At 37.5% G+C, this 18,201-nt stretch overlaps 1 protein-coding gene across 2 annotated transcripts in view; it reads right to left on the bottom strand.

Moving 5' to 3' along the window:
- The window catches only part of TASP1 (taspase 1), a 274,012-nt gene that overhangs the window by 194,297 nt on the left and 61,514 nt on the right, over positions 1-18,201 (bottom strand). For both annotated transcript variants that reach the window (XR_011647284.1, XM_004475274.4), the window contains exon 7: positions 718-797. Coding sequence is in view for 1 of the 2 variants with exons in the window: in XM_004475274.4 (XP_004475331.1) it covers positions 718-797 (80 nt within the window). In the remaining variant the exon portion in view is untranslated. The remainder of the gene's footprint in view (positions 1-717; positions 798-18,201) is intronic.

Consider the following 18,201-nt stretch of genomic DNA (forward strand, 5'->3'; position numbering starts at 1 on the left):
GTTTGTATTACTTAGCTGTCCTCCAAAATCTCTGCCAATATACATTTTTACGTACAATGCATTATGTCCATTTTACCATTCACTTGCAGTAGCACTGTATTTTTAAACTTTTTCACAAATTAAAAGGGAACAAGTTTAATGTATGCATTTTAATTTGAATTTCCCAACAAATTCTGTTATACTGTGTATTTATGACTTTGCTAATCTTCCTATTGGGGCATTACTTGTATCTGTACGTTTTTTTCATTGGGTAAATCTCTTCACAAACTAAGGCTGTATACTTCTTTGTCATATGTATGTTCAAATGTTTTTCAATTTTAACTCATGGGCTGAATAGTTATTTTTCCTTCCCTTGCACTTGTACTTACAAAGTACATTCTCAGCTCAAGGACAGGGAAATAATGGTAGCATTTTCTTTCCTTTATGTCTCTTTTTGGGTAGTGGTTTATGATTTATTAAAAGTAATTATTTTAAGTACCCTAAGAGGGAACTCTTTTGTAATACTTTTATAAAAGCATGAGAAAGTAATAGGGCCCTCATGAATACAAAGGTGGCTTAAAACCAAATGACTTTTTTTGTACCCTTTATGTATAAATATTTCAATATATATGATTTCTTCTTTAAACATCTGTACCACATGTGTCATGACAGAAGCAATATAGCATTTTCATGTATATATACTCATACAGCTTAACTTTTCAAAAAACTTGTACTCACTTGTGGTCATGATGTTAGGAGGACAAGAAGGTATCCCATGGTCTACCGCCCATCTGTAGGCTCCTTCTCCAACTAAAAAGCTAACAACAAAAATTCACAATTTCATTCTCCTACATATTCAATAAATATAATATGTTAAGGCAACTGAAAAAAAGTCTTGCATTTAAACATAAATCTAGATTTACCCTCAAATAATAAGATGACTACATGCCCAAAAATTCTATTAAATTCCCCCCAAATGAGAAATTTTATAATTGGAAGTGGTACAATTTCATTTTCAATAATTAACAAGTAAAAATTGGCAAAATTCAACATAATAAGAAGTAAAAAGAGCTCTCTTCCAGGTAAAAAATACTAAGATCTACCTTGGATCAACATGCTTCTAAATCTCAAATCTCACAAGAATTATATAATCTGGTTAAGAGTCTAAATCGAAGTGAATTTCTTCAGCTTTGGTATTCTTGTCTAGTATAACATCTGGATGCCCCCAAAATGTGTGAGTACATCTAGAGTTGTCCAAACTCAATGAGATATTGTACCAAGACTCAATGAGTCTTGTTACAACAAAAAATATATATATATAATCCTCAGAATAATTTTTACTGTGTCCCCTAAGTACCGTTTTTAAACACTAAACGGAAAGTTATATAACAAAGTGAGTAAGTGTGGGTACTATAAAAGACTTATTTTTCAAACATTTCAAAGAGCATCCAGGATAATTAACTACTCCCAAGTAGAAATAGCAAACATTTACCATAATAATCAATCATTTCTTTAAAAGATCTCTGTCTGCTAGGAATGGATTCCTTGAACACTTGCCTATGTTTTAGTTTCCCACTCCCTTTTTGTTTTGTTTCTCTTCTTCTAATCATTGCAACACTGAAAACTCAAAGCAAAACATACTGAGGTCTTAAAACTCATTGTTAATAAGAAAACCAGTGACTGACTGGCAAAACAAAATCTAAGTAGACACATGGACAGAATGGCTAAGCCCAATCACTAGTTTTCCAATAAAATAAGGGTGGTGGTGGGCAGAGCATTGAAAAAAAAAAAAAGAGAGAGAAAGCCAACAAGAAAACAAAAACAAAACACTTTACTTCTCCAAATCTCTATCTTTTAAAAATTCTAATCGGTTTCAAGAATAGAAAAGTTTTTCCTATTCTGGTACCAATTGAAGACCACTGCAAAGAAACTGCAAAGAAAAGCTGTCACATAAATTTCAAATGAAAGAGTAACTTAGATGTGGATTTGAGCTGTTCTGATGGTAATTTTAGCACTTGCCTTCTTCCAGAAAAATAATTTCATATAAGAAATAACTTTTCTTCATGTGACAATGTTAAAGATGCTCAAATAGTAAACTAAATGATTAAGACAGAAGGTTTGGAGCTGAATCTAGTATCCTCAGCATTCCCACTGCACATTTTGGGTTCAATCCCAGCATCCAGAATCAAGAGCATTTGACAAAATATCCTGAATTATTTTTCATTTCTTAATCATTCAAAAATTTCATTCTATGGGAAGCAGACTTGGCCCAGTGGCTAGGGCGTCCATCTACCACATGGGAGGTCCACGGTGCAAACCCAGGGTCTTCTTGATCCATGTGGAGCTGGCCCATGCATAGTGCTGATATGCACAAAGAGTGCCCTGCCACACAGGGGTGTCCCGCACATAGGGGAGCCCCATGCACAAGGAGTGCACCCCGTAAGGAGAGCCGCTCAGTGCGAAAGAAAGTGCAGCCTGCCCAGGAATGGCACTGCACACATGGAGAGCTGACACAAGATGACGCAACAAAAAGAAACACAGATTCCCATGCGGCTGACAACAACAGAAGTGGACAAAGAAGACAACGCAGCAAATAGACACAGAGAACAGACAACTGGGGTGGGGGGCAGGGAGAGAAATAAATAAATAAATAAATAAATATTTCATTCTAAACAAAATCAATTTGCTGTTGCCAGCCATACAAGTTTTAAATACTTTATAGGCAGTATAAATATTAACAGGAAGGTAAATATTTAGATGCCATTGTAACCAAGGGTTAAGAATAGATGCCACTGTAACCAAGGGTTAAGAATAGTTAGTTACACATGTCAACTGAGGGAGAAATGAGTTCCCACTCAGGGGAGCTCTGTCACATTCCCCATTGGAACAACAATAATCCCCCAAGTACAACAGCAAAGATCAACAAGGAAGGATGGTAAAATAATGAGTCCTTGATACTGAAGACTATGCTTAGGAGCCTGTTTGCCTGAAATATGAACTAGGCCTAGAGCTGCAGGGTGCCTAAGAGTTACCTCCTGAGAGCCTCCATGTCGCTCAAATGTGGCCACTCTCTAAGCCAAACTCAGTATGTAAATGCATTACCTTCCCCAGAACATGGGACATGACTCCTGGGGATGAGCCTCTCTGGCACTGAGAGATTACTACCAATCACTAACTGGAGAAGCAACTAGAAAGAGACCTCGAATAAAAGGGTCAACTCAGACCAGCAGAATATCTCAGCCTACATGTTGGATCAAGTGTTAAAAACTGCTCTTTGACCTTGAATAAAAGGGGAAAATGGCATAGACAAATGAGTTGATATGGCTAAGAGTCTTCCAAAAAGAGCTGGGAGGTCACCAGACGGGTCGCGCTTACACACATCTCAGCAGGACCCCAGAAAAAGCCAAAGTAGATACAACCCTAGGTATTGGCTCTCCTGAAGGCTAAGAAAATCCACAGGGTATATAGTCATGGCAGATGGATTTGGAGTTCTGTGCCTACTTTGGAATTTGTGCTCCTCAGTGTGATGGAGCTGGACTCAGATGTGACTTTTCTACACATGCCTCTTCTGTCACTTTTACTGAACCTGTGGTTGGCGCTACGGATGGTCCATACTCAGGAGACTTGAATCTCTGGACTGTACATGTGCCAGCTGGGCCCTGAGCCTCAGCAGAATGGTGACTCCTACTCTCTGGTTTGTTGGTCTTACCCAGGTCAACTAACAGGGAGGTGAAGATGGTCAACCACCACACCAGGGAATCAAGAGCGCCTACAACTGCAAGCAGAGGAATTGCATCCATCATCCACGTGGAATCTAAGCCCCCTCTTGATCTAGAGGTAGAGAGGACATCACCATCCCAGGGTCCACAGAATGGAGGAATAAAATATGGACTAGAGTGGACTTACTGATATGCTACCATAAAACTATTGTGATAAGTTAAAGAAGAAATTTTAGCATTGAGGTGGAGAAAGTGGCTACAGTAGTTGCTGAGGGCAGGGAGAGGGTAGAAGAGATGTGATGTGGGGGCATTTTTGGAATTTTGAGTTGTCCTTAATGATATTGCAGGGTCAGATGCTTGACTTTATATATCCTGCCATAACCCACTGAATGTACTGGGGGAGAGTGCGAACTACAGGGTAAACTATTATCTGTGTAGTTCAGCAGTGCCCCAAAATGTGTTCACCGAGTACAATGAGTGTGCCACAATGATGAGGGAGGTTGTTGGTGTGGGAGGAGTGGGGTGGGGGAGTGGGGGATATACAGGAACCTCTTATATTTTTTAATGTAACATTTTTTTTGCTGATGTATATATCTTCAAAAAAACACAATTTACAAAAATGATGTGGTTAGGGGTTGGGGTGGGTTATATGGGAACCTCTTTTGTTTTTCGTTTTTTTATGTTTTTTAATGTAACATTCCTTGTGATCTATTAACTTTAATTTAAAAAATTAAATAAAATTTTTAAAAAAAGAATTAACAAATGATCATGATTATTGAATCATTAAATAGATGCCTTTTTTTCTTTCTAGCATATTATAGAATAGCCCAAGGTAAATACCTAAATTACTGCAACTTGCCAAACTAAAATCCAGACGCCTTGACCTCTGATTATGATTGTAAAACTATGTAACCTCTACCTTGTGATTGTAAAAACCTTGCCTGATCCCCATTTTGTAATCCCCCATCCTGTTTTATGACTTAAAAGTTCTATGCTCACTAGGCAGCCCCTTAATGTTTATTAATGAAGAAACCAGAACCAGAGCCACCACAATTACTTATTAGCATAAACCTGCACATCTTTGAATATACAAAAGTATCAGGATTACTGCAGTTCAGGAAGACAGATTTTAGGCCATCTGAGCTCCTTGCTATATCCTAGCAATAAAACTCTTTCTCTCTTTGAAACTCCAGTATCTTGGGAATTAGTCACTGAAATGTATCAGACAGAAAAGAACGCACTTTTGCTTGGTAACACTACCTTCTTGACAAGAATATGACTATGTGACCTGTCCTTAGTATCAAAAATTAATGGTTTACTAGTTTACATCATGATATGTCATAAAACTGCTTTTGAAGTGGTTTTTAAATTCTGTAAAACTACACAAGCTTTTGATTTAAAAAACAAAACAAAACTATAACAAGTAAAAAAAAATCACTTTCCAGAATGTTTAATGCAGGGCTTATTCAAATTTCTCTCATTCTTCTGACCTTCTAAGGTTCACTCCCATCCATTAGAAATCCCATTGACTCTATCTTCAAAATATATCTGGAATCTGACCACTTTTCACCACTTGCATGGATACTATCTGGGTCTGTGCTGCCATCATCTGTCACCTGGATTACTGCAATGGCCTCTAACTGATCTTACCACATCCACGCTTGCATTGCCGTACCACTACCCCTGTCTATTCTTAACACACCAGCCACTAAGATCCTTATAAAACACAAGTCAGAGCATGGCATTTCTCTTCCCAAAAAGGAGGAAAACCTCTTGTAAGAACTCTAATGTAAAAACTAGTGTTCTCACAAGACTCTACAAGCTTCCATGTGATCTGTTCCTTTCTACCGCGCCCCACATCATCTCATATTCCTCTTGCCCCCTTGTTCACTCTACTACAGTACTACTGTACCACAAACATATCAAAGGGGGCTTCTGCGTAAGTGCCTTCACCCAGACTCTTCCCTCCCCCTAGAAGGAACTTTCTGTGCTTCCCAAATGGCTAATTCCCTCATCTACTCAAATATCCTTCCTTGATGAGGCCTATTTAAATAATTGCACCTAATACACTGTACTCTCCTACCCAGTATTCCTAATCCCTCTCATCCTGCTTTCTTCCCCATGTTTTCTTCGTTCCACCTTCTAACACTCAATTTATGTATAATATACATTATTTCTGTCTCCCACAAATAGACTGCAAGCTTCATGAAGGTTGGGATCTTTGTTTTCTCATCAATATATTGCAAGCACTTAGAATATTGCCTGAAACATACTAATCATTAAATGTTTATTTATTAAACAAGATATTAAAACAATAAAACTAGGGCAGCAAACACTAAATATCATTAAGATGTCAGTTCTATCCAAAATGATTTATAGATTCAATGAAATCCCAATAGTATTTTAACAGCCTTTATTGAATAAATGGAAAAACCAATTATCAAATTTACTTGGAAAAGTAAGGGGCCCCAAATAGGAAAAAAAAAAAAATCTTGAAGAATGAAGTTGGAGAACTCATAACTTCCTGACTTCAAAGCATATTACAAAGCTACAATGATCAAAACAACATGGTACTGGCACAAGGATAGATGTATTGAGCAATGGGATCAAACTGAGAGTTCAGGAATAAACTCTCAAATTTATGGCCAATTAATTTTTGACAAGGCTGCCAAGTCCATTCAATTGGGAAAGAATAGTCTCTTCAACAAATGGTGTTAGGAGAACTGGATATCCATAAGAAAAAAAATGAAAGGGACCCCTATCTCACACCACACACAGAAATTAACTCAAAATGGATCAAAGACCTAAATATACAATCAAGAGTATAAAACTCCCAGAAGACTATGTAGGGAAGCACCTTCAGGGTCAGGTGTTAAGAAATGGCTTCTTAGACTTTACATCCAAAGCACAAACAATAAAAGAAAAAATATATATATGAAACTTCCTTAAAAGTAAAAACCTTTGTGCATCAAAAGACTCTGTCACAAAAGTGAAAAGACAACCTATTCAATGGAAGAATAGATTTGGAAACCATATATCGGATAAGAGTTTAATATCCAGAGTATATAAAGAAATCCTACAACTCAACAAAAAAAGATAAACAACCCAATTTAAAAATTGGCAAAAGAACTGAATAGACATTTCCCTGAAGAGGATATACAAAGTTAAAAAAAAAAAAAAAACATAAAAAGATGACCAACATCACTAGCCATCAGGGAAATGCAAATCAAAATCACAATGAGATATCATTTCACACCCACTAGAATGGCTATGAAAGCAAGAAAGCAAGAAAAAGAAAAAGAAAGCAAGAAAGAAAGAAAGAAAGAAAGAAACTACAAGAGTTGGAGAGGATGTGGTGTAAGAGGAACACTCATTCATTACTAATGGGAATGTAAAATGGTGCAGCTGCTGTGGAAGACAGTTTGGCAGTTCCTCAGGAAGTTAAGTATAGAACTACCATATGACCCGCAATCCTGCTACTAAGTATATACCCAAAAGAAATGAAAACAGGGACTCGAACAGATATTTGCACACCAGTGTTTATAGTGGCATTGTTCACAACAGCCAAAAGATGCAAGCAACCCAAGTGTTCATTAACCAATGAATAATAGACAAAATGTGGTATATACATACAATGGAGTATTATTCAGCCATAAAATGGAATGATGCAAGTGACAACATGGCTGAACCTTAAGCATACCAGAGGATAGAATGGGGTTAAAGAATGGGGAGTTGATGCTAAATTTGAACAGAATTTCTATTTAGGTTGATTGTAAAGCTTTGGAAATGGATGATGGTGATGGTAGCACATTATTGGATGTATAATTAACAGCACTGAATTATATAGATGAATATGGTGAAAAGGAGAAACTTCGGATCATATGTTACTGGAATAAAAATTAAAAACTGGGAAGCAGATGTGGTTCAAGCAATTGGGCACCTGCCTACCACATGGGAGGCTGCGGGTTCAGTTTCTGGTGCCGCCTAAAGAAGACAAGCAAGACGGTGTGCTGATCCAGCGGGCTGGTGTGGCAAGCTGAGGCAACGAGTTGATGCCAATGTGGAAACACAATGAGAGACACAACAAGCAGGGAGCAGAGGTCCTGGGTTTGTTTCCCAGTGCCTCCTCAAAAGATGACAAGCAGACACAGAGAGTATACAATGAATAGAAACAGAGAGCAGAGAGTAAGAGCAAAAGGGGGGGGGGGTGGATAAATAAATAAATCTTAAAAAAATTAAAAGCTAAAGCAGTGAACCATTTAACACAGTGAATCCTACTGTAGACATTATATAACACAGTGAACCCTACTATAGACAATGGACTATGGCTAATAGTACAAGTACAAGAATAGTCTTTCACAAATTATAACAAATGTATGACACTAATTCAAGGTGTTAATAATAAGGTGGTAGATGGGAAAAGACACCTAATGTAAACTATGGACAATAGTTGATATTATTTTAATAATTGTTCATCAATTGTAATAATGGTAACTGCTAAAAAATATTTAGTACAATTACAAAAAAATGTTATCATCAATGGTAACAAATGTTCCACTCTAGCACAAGGTTTTAGTGATGGGTTGATATATGGACGTCCTATATTTCAGGACTGGTCTGTAAATATAGACCAATATGGTTGGTCTGTAAACCTACAACATCACTAATAAAAAATTACCAAAAAGGAGGCAAAAAAAAAAAAAGTAACATATAAACCCTACTCTAATTTCCCACTTCTGTTTTCTTAATAAGGGAAACACTTGAAACAAAAGTGGCTGAGGGAGTGTTCTGTTCCTTGATTTGAGCTTTATCCATACTGCTATGTTCACTTTGTGAAAATTCATTAAACTGTACACATATTTAAATATATATATATTGTTTCTCAGGCACCCAGAAGCCAATCTTAAGTCCATGTCCAAAACTTCTCTGATGACATTTTTTTTTGTGTTTTCAAACTAGGAAACTAAATAAAGAAAAAAATAACATGAAACTCTCAGTATGTATTTTACATCTAAAATCATCTTTGAGATTTCCCAGAGAGCTCCTGGAAGAAGTCACAAAGTTATCTACTCTTTAATCTTATAAAAAGAAAGGTACTAGAAATAATTATGTTTGTTTGATATGTGACTATTGTAAGAGTTTTATAGGAAGACTTGTCAGACCAGAAGAGACATTCAGCCTACCTTAGGTTAAATTTGTATATTCAGCTTTTTTTTTTTTAATGAGAAAAGAGGGCCTACTAAAAATTAACACAAAGGCATTATTAGACCATCTACACATTTTATATTTCAATGCCATGACTCTACAATATTCAATAAAATTTTTTCTTTGTTTTCTTTTTGTAATTATGGTTAATCCAGTTTATCAATTTGATCAGATGAACAAGGAAAATAATTAAGAGACTAGGATACTTTGTTGATTCACTGCCATACTTCAGAGAGTGAAACGAAATTCACATCCATTTACATTTCAATTCATTATTTTATAATAACCTCCCACCAGATCTGTACTATTCTAAAAGTAACAGATTAGCCCTCCACTAAAGAAAGGTTAGGGCAAGATGAAAATAAGGAAATCTTTAGGTTTAAATTATTTCAATTGATATTTACAGCATATCTACTATGCACAAAATACTATTAGACTCTGAAACAATGAAACCAGTAATGTAATTGTGACAGATTTTTATATTATTTCAAAAAAGACACTAAGTTTACTGTTTTAGTTTAAAAGCATTTCAATTTTGTAGCTACTCTTGCATAACCTAAAAATTATTAAAATGTCAACCAACAGAACTTCGCTCTTAAAACTGTCAATGAGCCACTGTCTCACTGTTGATAATAACCTCAAAGAAGGCCAGCTTTTGTGATCACCACCAACATGTCAGAATTTCCTTCATCTTCCACAGTAAGTAATTCTTCAATCAGAGAAGAAACTGGAAACTGGAAAGGTGTACTTGCTCCACGAATTTCATCCTTATGAATAACATAATAGAAATGATAAAATTCTACATCATCATTTTGAAGGTAATATCCTTGAAATGCTAATATAGCACTGACTTTTGTTTCTTTTACATAATATTCAGACATTGGGGACCATAAAATCATATAATAATAATGAGCAGTACTTCATCTAACCTTAAATGTATCAACCCAATCTTTTGGATGTGGATGGATATAGGTAGTTAAGATGTAATGGCATTCCAGGTTTGCATTAGGAAGATAACTCTTGCTCACATTTTGAAAGATGACATGTGCAAAGTTGGAAGTTTGCAATGAGACTTCTTGAAAGGATGTCATTGCGTATCCAGCGAGGGCCTCCCAGGCAGAGAAGAGCCTTAGAAAGGCTTCTGAGACAGAGACGTCATCAGCCCCTGAACCTCTTCTGCCACCACCAGCGCCCTCCACTGACAAAAAAACACCTCTCCTCAAAGCTCCACAAAATGATATTGATGTAAGGATTTCTGAAAGTTTACGCTTTGTGAAAGTCTCTGGAGTTTTGTCAAAGTTCTTGCTTTCTAGAATATGTTTTCACCTCAGGGTAAATGCTGATGGAAACTCTTAAGAAAGAGTTCTCATCAAGTTTTCCTAAATTTATGTGTGCCCTGGTGATGCTGTGAGTGAAGATATTAAGCAACAACAGTATGATGTCAGCAGTCATTAATTGTCATTATTTTAAATGCTTACTTGGCCAAAAGCTTACTTCTTTAATTTAACTATGGTGTCTTTCACATCATTTGTTCTCTATCAATTGTACATCAGAATTAAACATGGAGTTTTATAAAAATATCAAATAAAACCTAGAAATACTGAAGAAAAAGAAAGAAAGAAACACAGAGAGAAAATGAATGAAAAAAAATCATCACATCATATATACTTTGTAGGACTACTACAATAAGTCAAATATATATGTAATTGGAATTCTCAAAAGACAAGAGAAAGATGTAAAAAAGCAAAGGAAAACAAAACGAAAGAAAGCAAAGTAAAAGGCAAGCGAAAAAAATGGAATCAGAAAAAATATTTGAAGAAATAGTGGTCAAAACTTTTCCAAATATATACACCTATATATCCACAGAGCAAAACAGATCAAAACCAGACAAAGATGTTACAAGAAAACAAAAAACAAACAAAAAAAAACTACAGGCCAATATCGCTCATGAACACAAATGAAAACATTTAACAAAATACTAGCAAATTAACAACCAGCAGCGGAGTAAGAAGGTCCTAGAATTAGCTCCTGCTATAGGGCAGTTAGTAAATACCCAGAGCTATCAGGAGATAGCTGAAGCACCTGTTTGGGGGACTCTAGGAGACCAGAAGAGCATCCTTGAAGGAATGGAAGGAGGAGACTGCCCATCTGCAGGGAAGATTCGTAAATAGAGCACTCCACACCCCGGAGGCCAGTGCCCATCCTCCACTGGAGGCACAAGCCACCTCGGGAACTGTTCCACAGCTGGAGTTGAAAGCTTCACTTCTGGGAAGCAGATGTGGCTCAACTGACAGAGTGTCCATCTGCCATCTGGAGGGTCCAGGGTTTGATCCCCAGGGCCTCCTGACCTGTGTAGTGACCTGGCCCATGCACAGTGCTGCTGTGTGCAAGGAGTGCCATGCCATGCAGGGGCGTCCCCATATAAGGGTGCCCCATGAGCAAGGAGTGCACCCCTCAAGGAGAGTCACCCCATGTGAAGAAAGCGCACCACCCAGGAGTGGCACCACACACATGGAAAGCGCATGCAGCAAGATGATGCAACAAAAAAGAGACAGTTTCCCAGTGCCATAGGATAATGCAAGCAGACGCAGAAAAATACACAGTGAATGGACACAGACAGCAGACATTTGGGGGGGGGGGATACAAATAATATAAATCTTTAAAAAAAATAGTCATTTCCCAAAAATGGGGGAGAAAGAGATGGTTGGTCGCCAACTTAAGCTACTGATGAGTAAAATCAGCAGGGTAAAGTATAATCCTGAGGCCAGCAAAGTTTGAGCCTGTCCAAGTCAGAAAGAGGCCAGGAGCTGCTATCTTAACTTCACACCTGGCATGAGGGGAAGCCAGGAGGACTGAAAATCCCATTGCTGGCAGGGAACAGCTTCTTCCATCCAGATCAGATTGCAGCTCTAGCCTAAGTCCCACTCCACCTGTGGGAGGAAGGAAGCTGGGGGCAACTGCACCAGCCTTTCCGGGAAATTACCAGCCAAGCCACGAAGGCAAGTGATTGTTCTACTTTGGCGGCACAAGCTGCCACAGGAGCTATCCTGTGGCTGGAATTGGAAGCTCCAATTCCCAAAAACAGGGGAGGAGGTTGGTCACTGATTTTGGCTACTGATTAGTAGACTTGGCTGGCTAAGGCATAACCCTAGGAACAGCTAGGGTGTGAATCTGTCCAAGTCAGAAAGAGCCCGGTAGCCACCATTTGACTCCACCCCCAGTCTGAGGGGAAGCCAGGACTAAAAATCACCCCCAGCCTGAGGGGAAACCAGTAGGAACTGGTTTCTTTCACCCAGATGGGCCTGCAGCCCTAGCCTAGGCTTCAGCCCCACCTCTGGCAGGGAGAAGGCTGGCAGGCCCTGCACCAGCCTTTCCAGATAACTACAGGTACCTCTGGCTGGCACAGACTGAATAATCAGACATCTACCGGGGCAACTGTGGTCATCTTGGACCCACATTGCATAGATTACTGCCCACACCTGCAGCTCCATCTCTGTCCCAGGCAGGGGAGAAAGGGGCATGAAGCCTCATCAGTCTCTCTGGGCAACTACAGTCTAGGCCTGCACACCTTGGATTATTCCACACAGTGATGATTTTGTCCTATACCTGGCAAAGAAGAAAGTTGGGAGAAACTTCATCATTCCTGGGGCAATGAGGGCAGCTCATAACACCAACTACATCCTTGGCTCCTACTGCACAACCAGAAAGAGAGAAAGGGCAGGAAGCCCTAAACTAAAGAGAAACACTGCACCCAGAATAAATACTCTAGTAAGCCAGATGCCAAGACACCAATAAAAATTACAATCCACACCAAGAAACAGGAAGCTATGGTCCACTTAAAGGAACAAGATAAGCCTCCAGATGACATAAAGGAGTTGAGACAACTAATCACAGATGTTCAAACAGGTCTCCTTAATAAATTCAATGAGATGGATAAAGAGATTAAGGATATTAAGAAGACATCGGATGAGCACAAAGAAGAATTTGAAAGCATACATAGAAAAATAGCAGATCTTATGGGAATGAAAGGCAAAATAAATGAAATTTAAAAAGCATTGGAATCATATAATAGCAGATTTGAGGAAGCAGAAGAAAGGATTGGTGAGATTGAAGAAATGGCCTAAGAAAGTGAACATACAAAAGAACAGACGAAGAAAAGAATAGAAAAAATTGAGCAAGGTCTCAGGAAACTTAAAGACAGCAAAAGATGGACAAACATACATGTCATTGGTGTCCCAGAAGGAGAAGAGAAGAGAAAAGAGGCAGAAAGAATATTTGAAGAAATAATGGTAGAAAATTTCCACCCTATTTTAGGACATAGATAATCCATGTCCAAGAAGCACAACATACTCCCATCCAAAAAAATCTAAATACACCAACTCTGAGACACATACTAATCAGAATGTCAAATGCTAAAAACAAAGAGAGAATTCTGAAAACAACGAGAGAAGTATATAAGGGATACCTTATAATAAAAATATACCCAATAGGATTACGTGCCAATTTCCCACCAGAAACCATGGAGGCAAGAAGACAGTGGTATAATATATTTAAGATACAACAAGAGAAAAACTTCCAGCCAAGAATCTTATATCTGGCAAAATTATCTTTCAAAAATGAGGGCGAGATTAGAATATTCACAGATAAACAGAAACTGAGAGAATTTCTAACCAAGAGACCAGATTTTCAGGAAATGCTAATGGGTATACTAGAGCCAAGATAAAGGTTAGGAAGAGAGTCTAGAAATGAGGATTATATTTTAAAAAGTAACCAAAAGTGTCAAAAGATTGGGGGAAATAAAATATGACACAGAGAATTCAAATAAGAATAGTTAACCAATGATGTAAAGCACTTGTACTCTAGAAACTGCAACTCAATGATAAAAGGAATCAAAAAAGGCACAAATAAGTTGAAGAACACTCCATGTTCATGAATTTGAAGACTAAATATCATAAAAGATGTCAATTCTACTCAAATTGATATACAAATTCAATGTAATCCTGATAAAAATTCCACCAACATTTTTTTAAATTGAAAACACAATTATCAGATTTATTTAAAAAGGTAAAGGATCCTGAACAGCCCGAAACATCTTAAAAAGGAAACTCAAACTCTCATCTCCAGACTTTAAATTCTATTACCTAGCTATAGTAGTAAAAACAGCATGGTACTGACATAAAGACAGACACATAGACCAATGGAAACAAATTTATGGTTCAGAAACAGAACCTCACATGTATGGTCGAGTGATCTTTAACTAGCCTGTCAAACCCACAGAGCTCGGGTGGAACAGTCCATTCAACAAATGGTGCTGAAAAGAATTGGATATCCATAGCCAAAAGAAGGAAAGAGGACCCCTATCTCACATCGTATCCAAAAATTAACTCAAAATGGATCAAAAACCTAAAAGTAAAAGCAAGAACCATAAAGCTTCTAGAAGAAATTGTAGGAAAATATCTTCAAGCCCTGGTGATAGGTGGTGGATTCTTAAAGGAGATAAGAGGAGGACTGAGGTAGACTACTGATGTTTAATGGATGAAGAAGTTTTAATTAGCTTTAATGTAAAAGTGTGGAAATGTATAGAATGAATGGTAACAAATAGCGAGTAACAGTTTATAAATGGGGATGTGGCTGAAAATGGTAGTTTAGGGATGTAAGTGCCAACTGACAGAATGCTATAGAATAATCTAGGAACTAAATAGCACAGTAAATCAAGAAGTCGATGAGAATCGTGGTTCATGGTACAGATGCAAGTGTCCTTTGTGAGCTACTGCAGATGTACATCACTACTACAGGGTGGTGGGAATGTGGAGAAGCATGGGCAAAGTACAACTGGAGTAACCAGTTGCTAATTCGGTTTGATTTGTAAGTCCACAACTTTTACAATACATTTATTGTTTATGTATGGTCATATATAAATGATACAAAGATAATAATGATAATAGGGTGGGTTGGGAGAAAATACTTCGGTTAGAAGTAATATTTTGACAATAGTCCTTAACAATTAGTTTAAAATGTTTAACAACAATGCAAGGTATTGGTGGTAGGGTGAGTTCTGAGAGTCCTGTATGATGCTATGTTTGTTTTGTAAGTTCACAACTATTATGGTGTACTTATTGTTTATGTATGTTTATGTGTGAGTGATATACTTAAATAAATTTTTTAAATGAAAAATAAATATTAGCAAATCAAATTCAAAAATATATAAAAAGGATAATATATCATGACTAAATGGGATTTATCCCAGGAATGCAATTCTTGGCTTAACAGTCAAAGATCAACTAATGCAATTCATTATATTAACTCACTAAATAAGAAAAATTATAAGATATCAACAGATACAGAAAAGCATTTGACAAAATATAATACCCATTCCTATTAAAAACTCTCAACACACTAAGAACAGAAAGGAACTTCCTCAATGTGATAAAGATCACCTATGATAAACCTACAGCAATGATCGTACTTGATGGTGAAAGACTGTTTTCCCTAAAATCACAAACAAGACAAGAATGTCTACTCTCACCATTTCTACACTGTATTAGGGATATCAACCTGTGCAATAAATCAAGAAAAAGAATCCAGTTTGGAAAGGATGAAGTAAAACTACCTATATTCTCAGACAACATGGTCATCTATCTAGAAAATCTTACAGAATCTATTAAAACAGTACTACAATTAATTTAAGAAAGTTTCAGGATAGAAGATCAATATTCAAATATCAATCATATTTCTACATATAAGCAATGAGTAAATGGAAATCAACATTTTAAAAATATGCCAGACTTCAGGAAGATGGTGGACTAGAACGACACAAGATTCTCTTCTCTCCCAGAAAAATAGCTAGAGGACAGGCAGAAAGGGCCTGGGGGGGAGGGGAATCTTCTAGAGTTTAGGACACACAGGGAAGGATGGACACTGCCCAGAAGGGAGAGGGGCAAAGGAAAAGAATTGCAACTGCAAAACTGTGAGTTAAAAGCAGGAGCTGCAACTGCTGGCAACCTCCCCCACACTACAGACACTTTTGAATTCTCAGCAGCAGCTAAAGACAAAGGGTGACCCAGGGATTCAACTCCCCAGGAAAGGGGAGAGAGGGGGACACAATCTAAGTCTAACTCAGTTTTTTATCCAAATATTTGTTCTGCTGTCTCTTCCAAGCCAGGTGGGGCCACACCACTCTTTGTTGTGGGAGCCATCAAAGCACTACAGAGATTCAACCCTCCCAATAGTCCTCTCTATTGACCTAGACTGGTTGCTGAAGATGCAGAGAGGAGTGGAATTATTCCCTACCCAGGAAAGGTTGGAGAACTGCCTCTGAGAAAGTTTGAACTACTCGGCATTTAGCCTGCAGGCAGGATCCTCTATCACACTGACCCAGACCCTGTTGCTGCAAAGATAGACTGTCCAGGCATTGAACTGGGAGGGCTGCCAAAAAAGTGCCATCTGCTGGCAGACAAAGGAAGTGCAAGTGAGGAAATTCAAAGAAAGAGAGGCATTTTCTGGCCTTTGTAGCCTCCCTCCCTAAGGCTCTTGGAAGCAGGTCTGGTACCTATTACTGAGTCCAGGGCCCAGATCTGAGATACTAACAGGAACAATCCTAGAGATCCAGATCATATTAAACCAAGAATCAAAGAACAGTAATAACATAGAGCCTCCTGCCACAAAATCCCTATGAGAGAAATTGAGCATCTGAGTAAACTCACCATTCTAACAAGATGCCTAGACATCAGCAAAAGACATCAGCATACTAAGAAAATAGAAGAAATGACCCAAGAAAATGAATATATCAAAGCCCCAAAAGAGACACAGGATTTGACATAACTAATCACCAAGATGCACACAAATTTCCAAAATCAAATTACTGAGTTGAAAGACAATATGGCTAAAGAGGTAAAGGACATCAAGAAGACAGAGTGAGCACAAAGAAGAATCTGAAAACCTGAAGAGAAATGTAATAGAGCTCATAGGAATGAAAGACACAATAGGTGAGATGAAAAATGCATTAAAGGCATTCAACAGCAGACTTAAAATGACAGACGAATAAGTGATACAGAAGACACAACAGCTAAAATTAGAGAAAAGAATGGAAAAAATTAAGCAGGGGCTCAGGGAGTTGAAACACAACAACATGCATACAATGGGAGTTCCAGAAAGAGAAGAAAAGGGAAAGGGAGCAGAAAGTGTATTGGAGGAAATAATGACTGAAATTTCCCAACTCTCATGAAAGAAATGAACTTATATGTCCAAGAAGTGCAGTGTGCTCCAATTAGAATAATTCTGAATAGACTTACTCCAAAACACATACTACTCAGAATGTCAAATGTCAAAGATAAAGAGAAAATTCTGAGAGAAGGGAGAAGCAAACCATCATGCACAAGACTAAATATCATGAAGATGTCAATCCTACCCAAACTGATTTATAGATTCAATGCAATACCATTCAAAATTGCAACAGCCTACTTTACAGAAATAGAAAAAGTAATTACCAAATTCATTTGGAAAGGAAAGCTCACCTGAATACCCAATAGCATTCTAAAAAAGAAGAGCGAAGTTGGAAGAGTTTTATTGTCTGACCTTGAAACATACTACAAATCTACAGTGGTCAAAACAGCACGGTATTGGCATAAAGAGAGACACATCGATCAGTGGAAAAGAATTGAGTGTACAGAAATAAACCCTCACCTCTACAGCCAACTGGTTTTCAACAAATCTACCAAAGTCGTGTTACTGGAACAAAACAGTCTCTTTAACAAATGGTGCTGGAAGAAATGGATATCCAAACCAAAAGAATGGCAAAGGACCTCTATCTCACTCCCCATACAAGAATCTACTCAAAGTGGATCAAAGACCAAAATATAAAAGCCAGGACCACAGAAATTCCTAGAAGAAAATGTAAGAAAACATCTTATAAAAACTGTGTGGTAGGTGGTGATTTCTTGAACACTACATCCAAAGCACAAGAAACAAAAGAAAAAATAGATAAATGGGACCTCCTCAAAATTAAACACTTCTGCACCTCAAAGGACTTTGTCAAAAGAGTGAAAAGGCACTTGACTCAATGGGAAAAAATAATTGTAAATCACATATCTGATAAGGGCTTAATATCCATAATGTATAAAGAGATGCTACAACTCAACAATAAAAAGACAAATGACCTGATTAAATAATGGGCAAAAGAGTTAAGTAGACATTTGTCCAAAGAAGAAATAAAAATATCAAAAAAACACATGAAAAAATGTTCAATATCACTAGCAATTAGGGAAATGCACATCAAAGCTTCAATGAGATATTATCTCAC

The sequence above is a fragment of the Dasypus novemcinctus genome, chromosome 24 (assembly GCF_030445035.2).
Source record: "Dasypus novemcinctus isolate mDasNov1 chromosome 24, mDasNov1.1.hap2, whole genome shotgun sequence".
NCBI classification, from domain to species: Eukaryota; Metazoa; Chordata; class Mammalia; order Cingulata; family Dasypodidae; genus Dasypus; species Dasypus novemcinctus.